Raw genomic sequence first — 12,591 nt, 5'->3', positions numbered from 1 at the left:
GACCGGGGCACGAACCCGTGTCCCCTGCATCGGCAGGCAGACTCTCAACCACTGCGCCACCAGGGAAGTCCAGTGATGAAAGTCTTTGATCTCTGTGATGAGGGAGTCTCACTGTGAACCTCTGAAAATCTTATAGCAGATGAGAGCGGTGTATATAAACTGTGTTCTTGCTTCCTGGTAGACCGGAGATAATTTCAAGAAAATCAGTGATGATTTTCACCTTTTCTATGCCATAGTTGATAAGTTAGTGGTTGTTATGGACTGAATGTTATTTGTCCCTCCAAATTCATATGTTGAAGCCCTAACCCTCAGTGGGGTAGGATTTGGAGATGGAGCCTTTGAGAGGTAATTAGAGTTAAGTGAGGTCATGAAGTGAGGGGCACTCATGCAGGGATCAGTGCCTATATAAAAGACACCACAAAGCCTGCTCTCACTGCCATTTGAGGACACAGCGAGAAGGCAGCCATTTGTAAGCCAGGGAAGAGAGCCCTCACTAGCAACTGACTCTGCTGGACCTTGGTCTGGGAGTTCTAGCCTCCAGAACTGGGAGAAAATAAGTTTCCGTGGTTTAAGCCACATAGTCTATGGTATTTTGTGATAGCAGCCTGAGTAGACTAATGCAGTGGTGATCAGACTCCAGTCAGTGACGACTTCTCATCGTTCTCATTTGGATGGCCATGTTTGTTAATGAGCAGTACAGGTATACCTTAAAAAGGCAAATTTTTTTTTTTTTTTTTTTTTTTTTTTTTGCGGTACGCGGGCCTCTCCTGTTGCAGAGCACAGGCTCCGGACGCGCAGGCTCAGCGGCCATGGCTCACGGGCCCAGCCGCTCCGTGGCATGTGGGATCTTCCCGGACTGGGGCACGAACCCATGTCCCCTGCATCGGCAGGCGGACTCTCTACCACTGCGCCGCCAGGCCGCCAGGGAAGCCCAAAAAGGCAAATTTTTGCTTTGCAGTGCTTCGTGAATGGTGCTTTAATACATAATCCTTTTGATAGTGAATTGTTTGCAGACTCCTGTGGTAATGTTAATGTATTTGCATTAGTGTTGGCAGTGAAAAACCTTAACTTCCTGACTTCTACTTTAGTCAAATAACATTATCTTATAATAAACTCAATGAAGGACTGGCATTGGAAAGACCTTCTGCTCATTTGCCCATTAACAGTTTTTAAGTCATTGATAAATAGTTTATGTAAACAAGGATAATTTAAAAAATTCATTCTGAAGCCAGGTTCTTTCTGTTAGGCTTGTTGATAGCGTTTTGAATTTCTCTGCTTCACTGCTTAAAGACAGCTGCTGTCTGATGATAGCCCATTCACTTCCATTGACTAAACGGAAGTTAAATATAAGAATTAAGAGAATGGACTCTGGTCTGTTGAGAAGTAAGCACAGAGTGAGAACTCACAGTGACATGCAAAGGATGCGTTCTATAAGAGATGTTCTCCTCTAAAAATAGAGAAAGCAGGGAATGGGCCACTGACTATTATATTTTGAATTACTTAGAGGTCAACCTGAAAACACTTTGAACTGATTCCAAAAAAACCCCCATTTATCCATTCACCCATCTACTCAACACATACCTACCTATTAAGTACCCGTTGTGTAAAAGTCTCCGTGCTATTGGAGATATCAAGATGAAGACTATGTGGATACTGACCTTAAGTACTTCACTACTGACTGGTGACATCAGACATGATTCTACTTAATCTTATGCTAGTGTCACAGATGAACTAAGCGCTGCTAGGGTGTGTGCGTGTATAAGATACCTACTTAATGACTCTGATACAGTCTTGCAAGTTACTAAAAGACTGTAAATAATGGAGTAAAGCCATTCTTACCATTCTGCTGTCCCTCTCTTTTGGTGCTGCCAAACTGAACCGACTTGCATTTCTCCCAACATTCTAGCCTCTCTATCCAGATTCAGAGAAGATTAACAGCTTTAGAAGACTTTCTTACCTTACTTTCTGGATGAGAAAACATCCAGATTAGGCTTCACATGACATGCCTGAGGATAGAGCTAGTTTAGTGACAGAACTGAGACAAAACCATTCTCCTGAATACAGACTAAGTATTATGCCTTCTTCATCCAGCCCTGTTTAGAAGTCCTCCCAAACTCTGAGGCTCCACTTGATCATTACTGCTTCCATGAAGCCTTCCCTGACCCTCCCCATGAAATGAACCCTCCTCCCAAGAGTATTTTGCTCACAGTGAGTACCTCTAACAGAAACATTCATTTATTTTTACCAGGACTTTGTTCCCTAGTTATTCTGTCTAGAGAGTCTCAAGCCCCAAAGACAGAGGAATGTGAAGTCCTCGTCCCTGGGCTCTCTCTGCATGAGGGCAAAATGGAGAAAATCATGGCCACTACATTCACTTTTTCATAAAATACCAGCAACTTTCCTATTATACCAACTCTTGATATTGTCATTTTTTTCTGATGTCACAATTACTGTTGCTCACTAAGATCATGAACACCTTTATCGCAAAATTCATTGTATACTTTTCTGTTTTTACCTTTTTAATGTTCCCTGTAAGTTTCCTTTCATATATCCATTTATTCATCAAATATTTAATGAGAACAGATACTGCACTAGATGCTGGGAATACAATGGTGAGGAAAACACACATGGTCCTATCATCAGACGACAGGACCAAGCAGCCACAACAGTGTGGTAAATCCTACATTAGAGGAATCACAGGGCATATGATCTGGTCCAGAGGGTTAGAACCTAGTCTGATTACTTTTCTCTAAAGAAGACAGATGGCCAAAAGGCACATGAAAAGACGCTCAACCTCTCTTGTTATTAGAGAAATGCAAATAAAACTACAATGAGGTATCACCTCACACCTGTCAGAATGGCCATCATCAAAAAATCTACAAACAATAAATGCTGTGGAGAGGGTGTGGAGAAAAGGGAACCCTCCTTAGTTAGTCGGAATGTAAATTGGTACAGCCACTATGGAGAACAGTATGGAGGTTCCTTAAAAAACTAAAAATAGAGCTACCTTATGATCCAGCAATCCCACTCCTGGGCAGGTATCCGGAGAAAACCATAATTCAAAAAGATACATGCACCCCAATGTTCACAATAGCCAGGACATGAAAGCAACCTAAATGTCCATCAGCAGATGAATGGATAAAGAAGATGTGGTACATATGTACAATAGAACACTACACTCAGCCATAAAAAAGAATGAAATAATGCCACTTGCATCAACATGGATGCAACTAGAGATTATCACACTAAGTAAGTCAGACAAATACCATATGATATCACTTATATGTGGAATCTAGAGTACGACACAAATGAACCTATCTACAAAGCAGAAACAGACTCACAGACATAGAGAACAGACTTGTGGTTGCCAAGGGGGAGGGAAGTGGGGGAGGGGCAGACTAGGAGTTTGGGGTTAGGAGATACAAACTATTACATGCTGAATGGATGGACAAGGTCCTACTGTATAGCACAGGGAACTATAGTCAATGTCCTGGGATAAACCATAATGGAAAAGAATATAAAAAAGAATGTATATGGACTTCCCTGGTGGCGCAGTGGTTGAGAGTCCGCCTGCCGATGCGGGGGACACGGGTTCGTGCCCTGGTCCGGGAAGATCCCACATGCCGCGGAGCGGCTGGGCCCGTGAGCCATGGCCGCTGAGCCTGTGCGTCCGGGGCCTGTGCTCCGCAACGCGAGAGGCCACAACAGTGAGAGGCCCGCATACCGCAAAAAAAAAAAAAAAAAAAAAAAAAGAATGTATATGTATCTATAACTGAGGCACTTTACTGTACAGCAGAAATTAACAACAGTGTAAATCAATTATACTTCAAAAAAAAAAAACACCTAGTCTGATTAAACAGAAGTGATGTTAATGTGAAATCTGAAGATTAAAAGATGAAGAATAGTTCAGCAGAGGGAACCTGAAGGCAAGAAAAAACATACACATTCCTTCAGGCTGGGCCACAATGGGGAAAGAAGAACCATTCCTTAAAGGACTTTGTACACTGTGACAGAGTCTGGGCTAAAGGCAATGAAAAGCCATGGAAAGGTTGTGAAGAGGGGAAGGACAGGAGAAAGATAATTTTGGCTGCAATTTAAGAAAAATTTCTACCATGTCCATTTTTTAACTCTATGTCTTCAATGATTTTCATTGTTGCCTTATTCTAAATACTGTAAGGAGCTAAATTAAAAGAAAATCTGTATTTGATTTGAGAGAAAACAATAAACTATATACATCATAAGTAAATTACATAAAACATAAGCTATTCTTATAAAGCAATTTCTTGACTCCTGATTAACATCACAAAATAGATAAGGCTTAACAATAGACTAATAGGTAATTGTATCTTCCTTTTATTTGAAACCAGTCAGTTCTAAATTATTCATGCTAACTGAAGAACAGATACATACGTAACCTGAAATGATCAATGATCCAGATAATTTCTATTTCACTTAGGAATGTGCTTTTCAATTTTCATTTGAACATGGGTGTCTCTGAAATTTAGGACTTTACTTAAAGCCATACCACAGAAATGGGCCAATCCATACAGGCTTAAATCTTGTGACCCATCCCATACTGGGAACTAACAGTATGTTTGTTCTAGGCTGATGTCAAGACTTAGTAGAGAGTGATTTATATCTTTTTAAAATATATTTTTTGACTTTTTTTGTACAGGAATGAGTAGCTTTATTATTTTTCTGGTAATAAAAACATTCCACATGGACAGCAAAGAGCAGAAGTATCCTCTTTCACATCTTCCTTGAGAAGGTCACGTTAAATAATTGAGTTTAGAGAGCTTCTCTGAGATACAAAGTATATATTTTTTAAAATGCTAATAAAAAGAACCATATAGTAACAAGACAGTTACGTGCAGTTATGTGTCAAGTGTAATTAACAAAGCAGTGTAGTATAAGTACTATTATTTAGGTTTGCCATATGTATAATTTGAATAATGACTTTTCTAAAATATATGAACGATGACCATTTTCTAAAATGAACAGCAATTTCAGCAGCCAGTGGAGAATAAAACAGAGATGTTACAGAATTTTAAAAATTTTTGATAGAGGTCATTGATTAAAGACTTATTTTTGTACTATGTAAAAGAAAATCAAGGAGTGAAAAGTGCTTTTATAATCAAAACTAAAACCTAGCAAATATGCTGACAATATTTTTACTTGAAATACTTAGTATTTTAAAATATTACATGAAAGTAAAGGCAGAATCTTATTCTGAAAATTAAAGGATCAGTCAAGACAAAATCCTTTTTACTTATTCAACAGTTTATATAGATAATAAAAAGTATCTGGATATCAGCAATTACTTCTAGCTATGCATTATTTTCAAATAAAAATTAGAAATTATAGAACTTATACTTCTTTATAGGAGGAAAAGGGCTAAAAGAGTTGTATCTTAACACAGAAACTCCTAACTACTTTCTGATATTGTCAGCTGAAGCTGAATAATTCATCAAATATTGACTTAATCATTTGAGAAAATGATGGGTGGGCCCTTTACCATTTGTACCTAATAACTTTACTTAGGACTCTATAATGTACGTTGAATCTGTAACATGATGATGCATGGATAATACCTCAGTTTTCAATTCTTAAAAATAAAAAAACCAAACCCCAAAACATTCTGATCTTGTTGTTTAAAAAATTGTTTTCATTTTAATGATCTGAGTTAGTAACAAACAAATATACAAAATTGTCTTTCACATTCCCATACATTGTATTATGGACCACTTAAAACTCTGGACTACAAATGCAGGTTTCTTTGTATCCTTAACTTCAATTATTGTCACTTATAAATAACAGTGATTTGCCAAAACATGCATTTGTGAACACAGGTGCCAAAAGTCGTACGTGTAAGTTAATGTACAACCAATAGTGTACATTGTTCATTTGTGCAGTTATGTGTCAAGTGTAATTGACACAGAAGCAGTTATCCTGGGATATTTCACTGTTTGAAAAGTATTTCTGAGAAACAGATGGAACTACAGTTTAAAACAAAATTGTATTCTATAGATACAATAAAATTCACAACGTGCACATCTGAAGCAACTTCTGGGACCCAAAGCTGATTCAATAACCCTGCTGCCATATTAGCTTTATGGGTATATCTCCAAAATCACAGGTTGGAAAATAGCTGCTTTAACAAAAATAATATGTATATTAAAAGGAAAGTGAGACTTTGAAAATAGTAATGATGTGAGCCATCAATAATTTTCACTATTTTAGAAATTAAAAGAAATTTAGAAATTTAATGGTAATCTGAATATTTTCTAGGCCATTTTAAGTTTAGATTTTTCCATCTCATCAATGTTTTCTATCTGATAGTATAATAGAAAAATGGGCAGTTTCTACTGTTTACTATAATTCATAAATCATTATAAATTTATGACTTCATTAGAAGATCAATTAAGTAGAAACTGGGTCATCATGAAATGGGAATAAGGAGGCCCCTTTTCTCTAACCACTAATCTGAACTAGAAGTAAATACCAATACTAAGTGATTTTTTTAAGGAGTAAATCATTTCTAGGTTTCTGTAGGTAGGAAAATCCAATCTTTCTTAAACAGGTTTTCCTGGGTTGTAGCAACATGTGCTTTATCTCTTGAACTCCATCTACAACCTAAGGTTATTCCTATATTATACATTTCAAACTCCCTGGCAAGGAATGTGAATGCTAACCAGCTAGGTATTTATTCAACTTCATACAAAGAAAGGACTCATGTATGGATGTCATACTAATAGTCCCACTTCACTAAGGCCTGAGTTTGATGTCTTCACCTATGCTATATGGATCAAATGACAGAAGATGGTGCAAAGCAACTGGCTCTCCTCCAGGCAGTATCACACACTTGGCCTCTGATTTGACAAATATGAATACAACTGCAAACAGCTGGAAGGGCAACTGCAGTTGAAAAGGAAATGGGTTATTTTCTACAGGAAACAAGGAAAGGTCTCTGTTTTCCATGGGTCTTATCATGAAGGAAATGTGGCTAGTGATTTCAAACGTGTACATCAAGCGTTACCTAAGTGCAGGATGGCTTTTAAAACTGTTTAAACCATCAATGCTTCAGGGAAGTAAGCTGGGGGAAATAACGTAAAGGTGTATACTTACAACACTACGTTAGGAGATGTAGTTATCTACTTCTGCACTTTGGAAATGAAAGAAACCAATTCTGTCCAGAGTCAATATCAGAAAGAAATATGGCTGCTTCCTACTCTTCTCCACTTAGCAAAATTAATTTTATGATGCTCTCACTGCTGATATTCTCTCATTTGAGTTAGTTAGGCAAAATGAATCTAATAGGTTACTTTTGTTTTCAAAATAAGCTGCCTAAACAGGTTTTCAAAAGACTTTCAGAAATGGAACATTTAATCCTTGAGAGAAATTTCCATGATTATCTTGTCTAATGGCAGGTACGAGGATTGTTGGATTAAGGATTATTGCTTTCAATAAGATAATCATCAGAAATAAATATGTAAGCTTAATTCAAATACTCATTTTTCACCCAATGCTACAATGTTTATTCTCAAATCAAGTCACGTATTACTTTTAATTCTTTGCCAGTTTACCAAGGTTTTAAGTGTAAGAAGTTGGCCTGTTAACTCAAAATCAAGACAATAGCAATATCCACATAAGCACGTCTTATTTGGGCATTGAGCAGTAACACTGCTTTCTTGATAGGACTTACTTAAGGCACTAAATGGTGGTAAAATAAACAAAAGCATGATGATTAACAACTTCTTTAGAATCGTAAAAAAGGAGATCATTTAGAAGGACACTAGTAAATCTTTTTCTCAAACAAATAAGGCATCCTGTTGGCAAACACAAATAAAACACAAGGTCATGTTGAACCTAATACATTCATGGTCTCAGCTAAACTACTTGAAGAAACACTAGCTATCAAACTAAAGAGAGCTACCATAGCATATATAAAGGTTGGAAAGGCACCTAAAGGAGGGATCTACCACTTCCAGTTCTAAGAGTTGGGTAAGCTGTGTTTAACACTGCATGTAGTCTAATTATAAATTTTTTTCTTCAAAATGTATAATGTGGTTAATTTTTACTTCGACAGGTCAGTTAACCAAGTGCTAGTTTACTAAGAAATTTATTTTCATGAATTAGAAAATTCCTGCAGTGTCTAACACAACCCCATTTATAAAGCTAAACTAATTCTAGTACTGAATGCATATTTTGGATAACACTGAAGCAAATCTGTATAAACAAAACTGGTTACCTCAAGATAGAATTCACAATAGAAATTCAATATATAACTAAATAAGATTTACTGAAAATAATGAAGTGTAGTACAGATACATCAAACATAATTATAACCACAACACTTTCCTTGTGAAAAATACAACTATTAGTGAAATAAAATGTACAATTGAAAATTTTTCCAAAGGAAAAACAGTATAAAGGAAAATACTTTTCTTTGAGATAGGGAAAATAGTATGTCATTGTTTTTCATCACCATATAATTTGACACAAAAAGCAGTCATAGAATTGCACCAATTCCACATCCAGTTTCCTGAACATGTTAAGAGTAAAAGGAGTTCATAAACCAGAATGCAGTTTCTGAATTTTACATTTTAAACTGATGATGTTCTCATACAGAATGTCACATCACACCAGATATGTTTACATAATGTACAATACTTTCCATTTTGTGGTCAGACATGAATATTAACATGTTTTCTGCCACCTCTCTTTCATTCTGGTGTTTAGTCGGAGTCAGGAAAAAATAATCATGTTACTTAAGTGTTATCTCTCTAGCAATAAAGAAAAATTATATTTAGTGCATGCTTCATCATTTGTCAAAAAACATTTCTGAAAATAAAACTCAGTTACCCAATGGTTTACAAAGTAGAAAAATCGTTCATTAGGATAAAAACGTGGTGGGATTTTAGGTCCATTTCCAAAGGACTGACTTCCTTGGCAGCACCACTGTCCTTTAGCAGAGACCAGGATGCAAGTTCATGATCAAAGCAGGCATGCTTGCAGGAGACCACTGCTTGACATTCAATTATCTGAGGCCCCTAGACCCCCTTTGACCACCCGCCTCTGCCGTCTTATTAGTGCTAGAAAATAGATGGAATTTTTGTGAAAATGTTAGGAACATTTCTGCTGTACATGATTTAGAAGTTCTCCAAATTTTTCAAATAGGTCTTCCACCCATTTTACATTTTTCATACAAAGTTGGACAATTTCTTCCTGTCCTAAATCTTCATTTTTTTTCTGCACAGAAGAAATCTAAAATAAAAAGAAATACCAAATTGGTTTATACTTATCACTTTATAAGCTCTTTATGAGGGCTTACTGTTTCTATATCCTGAATGAAAAGAGGATTTATAAATTTACCTACAAGTACAGATTTTTAAAAAAAATTCCATCCACGGAGAATGACTATTTCATATAAATTTGGGTGGTCTGATCCTATCATTTTTGACTACATGGGGGCAGGGAGGAAGGCTAGGAAAAGTGGTTCAAACTTTCTCAATTACTTCCATTTGTGTTAAAAGCCGAATGACAAATTTGGGGGTAAGTTCTGCGTTTCAGGGCATTGTAAAAATAGCCAACATACTTTACATGACCATCTTTACTTTCTCCTTTGCTAGACAGAGGTTAGATTTATGAACGTCTTTCCACACCAGACCATTATCAAACACATGATTGTACAGCCTTGAGCCAACTTAACCCTTTTTAATTAAAAAACTGATAATGCTTGTCAAAAAAGCTTACTGTCTACAACCATTTAACCTCTGAGATTAATCCTTACATCCTATCCACCAAGTGTTATTATGGTCATACATAATTTCTGAGCAACTTAAATTGATACTTTAAAGTTACAATTAAATTTTGACTATCATTTCTTCATGCCAACGGACAAAACTCCCATTTTCTCTGCAATTAACTGGGATAAGGCCATTCTACAGATAAGGAGGACAGCAAGATATTCAAAGCAGTGACTAACGAGAATTAATTAAAGTAGGATCATTATACCTATGAGAGAAGAAAATGCAATAAAGTGCCATTTATTATGGCAACGTAAAGCGAGTATAACAGCTTAAAAACATTACCACTTACAGCTCCTATGCGATGGTGAGCCTCAGATTAATCTGAGCACAAAGCTTAGAGTATAGACACATTTTTTAAAACAATTTTTAACAATTCTCTTTAAAACATTATAAAATACTGTAGCTAACTAGTGCATATAACAAAAAAGAAGCAGACTCACAGATATAGAGAACAAACTAGTGGTTACCAGTGGGAGGCGGGAGGGGCAATATAGGAGCTGGGGAGTGAATGGTACAAACTGTTGGGTGTAAGACAGGCTACAGGGATATATTGTACAACACAGGGAATATAGCCAATATTTTGTAATAACTGTAACTGCAGTGTAATCTTTAAAAATTATATATATAAATGCTACAGCTACAGTATTCTTAAAGTTCAGAAAAACATTTCTAAGTAAACGAAAAAGTAATTACCTCATCTTTACATATGAGATAAACATGATATTTATAATGATGGAGTGAATGATACAAAGAATACAACTGTATTTTCTCTGGATCAACGGCAAACTCCTATAAAAAGAAAAGAGTTTATAGACACATTTATTTCATGGAGCATCTGAACTAAGAATACTTTTATGAAAATACTAGACCAAAAGTCTCAATGGAAATCTTAAAAATGACTTACATGGCTAGATATTAATATGTATTAATATGGACAAGAGACTTATTCAAAATAAGATTTTAAATTGTATTTTAAAATCTTTATTTTTTCCTGAATATAAATATACACTATTTCAAAAAAGTTAAACATTACAAAAAATTTAAACAGTAAACATAGAAGATGACTTACAAGGTAAAGAATTCTATAATTCTTGCTTCAGAGGTAAACAAGGTTAACAGTATGTCACATATTCTTCCATATGCATGCTTCCATATGTATAACATATATCAATAACACTAATTTTGTAATGGGAAGGGAATCATACTATATATATTGTTTTGCAATTTTATTTTTTAGAATTCTTTTTCTTTAACCAAAGTAAAACTTGGATATCTTTCTATTTATTAAGCACCACCCTCCCAAGAGAAATTATATGAGGGCAGGATTTTGGACCATTTTTCGCTGTTGTATTCCTAGTACTCAAAACTATATTTGGTATACTATAGGTACCAAATTTTTTAATTGAAAGAATGAATGAATCTATCTCTTCTTTTTAAAAAGTACATAATATTACATTATCTGGGTGGCTCTTTATTTATTTAGTCTCACACTGGTGATATATAACTGGAATTGTTCTTACAACTAATTCTACAATGAGCAAAGGCATACGGTTTTATGCATTTGTGAATGATTCTACAAAACACATTTTTGATGGGGAACTGATATGTTGCTAAACTGCTTTCTGAAAAGGCAATAATTTAGACTATGTTTGAAAATAAATGAATTCCAATTTTAATAATTTTACAGATATGGAATATTGAATCTTATGGAATGTGTGCACATCCACTTATCGGTATGCATTTGTACCCAGTGACACACAAAAATATTAAAAATATAATTATAAGCATGGGATGATTATTAGTCTTATTTAGAAAGTTTGTGAGCACTCACCATATACCAGATACCGTGCTAGGCAACGGAGAAAAACAAAGAGTAAGAACGAGTCCCTATTCTGTAGGCCAGAGCTGCTCATTCCTACCTGAAACCATTTCACATTTAACAACAGAGTAAAATATTTGCTTGTTTCAATGTTTGAAGTAGGATTTATATTGACAACTAGAAGGTATAATTACATCAATCAATATATACTTACTTGTGCAGATTTAGTAGTTGTTTTAGAAGTTCTTAGAGTTTTTTTATTATAAGCTTTGCCATTCATTTTGATTTTAGAAATAGCAGATCCCCCACTTTTTGTTTTAGAGTCTCGAGTAATTATTGTTAGTTCAGGAAAACTTTCCAAGGCATTCTTTACAATAAAATAAAGCAAAAATAACTGACATCAGAAAAGTGATCTCAACTACTTCCAGCTATTCAAAACTTATTTTTTAAAAATATAGAAATATATTCATACATGTACATATACTCAAAAAATATATGTGGGGGGGTTACTGATGGGGTGCAGTAAATATATACAATCTATACATACATACACAAACATATGTGGGGTGTTAAACATGGCCACAAATTCTCTGTAGCTCCTCCCATCAAGATGTGGAACCTACTTCCCCATCCCCTGGATCTGGGCCAAACTTATGACCTGATTTAAGCAACAGCATGTGACACTATGGGGACTCCCGAATGAGTAAGACTAGTAATGCCTCTCTGGCTTCAAGGCAGTGGAAAGAAGGACATTTGTAAGCTTCAACTGTTTATAAACAGTTTCAACCTTCAAGGTCACTTTCCCAAACTCTATATAGATTCCCAAGCACCTGGTATTGTGACCCCTCAAACAGTGCATTTTAAAACAACTTAATTTTCTAAATAAAAGTGTAGGAGTGAACTGTTTCATTAATAGAAATAATAGAATTTTTGGCATTTCCTACCATAGTGAGCTATTTGTTT

General features: G+C 35.5%; 1 protein-coding gene across 4 annotated transcripts in view; it reads right to left on the bottom strand.

The window, feature by feature from the left end:
- Positions 1-8,100: 8,100 nt before the first annotated feature.
- QSER1 (glutamine and serine rich 1) overlaps positions 8,101-12,591 on the bottom strand; it is a 79,100-nt gene continuing 74,609 nt past the window's right edge. For 2 of the 4 annotated variants that reach the window (XM_065881997.1, XM_065881999.1), the window contains exons 10-12: positions 11,843-11,995; positions 10,503-10,598; positions 9,124-9,264 (exon numbers count right to left, since the gene is read on the bottom strand). In XM_065881997.1, coding sequence (XP_065738069.1) covers positions 9,124-9,264; positions 10,503-10,598; positions 11,843-11,995 — 390 coding nt within the window. Of the gene's footprint in view, positions 9,265-10,502; positions 10,599-11,842; positions 11,996-12,591 lie in introns of all 4 variants that reach the window. The other 2 variants (XM_065881996.1, XM_065881998.1) reach the window with 2 other exon arrangements.

Source organism: Phocoena phocoena, chromosome 8, assembly GCF_963924675.1.
Source record: "Phocoena phocoena chromosome 8, mPhoPho1.1, whole genome shotgun sequence".
Taxonomy (NCBI): Eukaryota; Metazoa; Chordata; class Mammalia; order Artiodactyla; family Phocoenidae; genus Phocoena; species Phocoena phocoena.
This window is presented reverse-complemented; position numbering and strand designations above follow the sequence as displayed.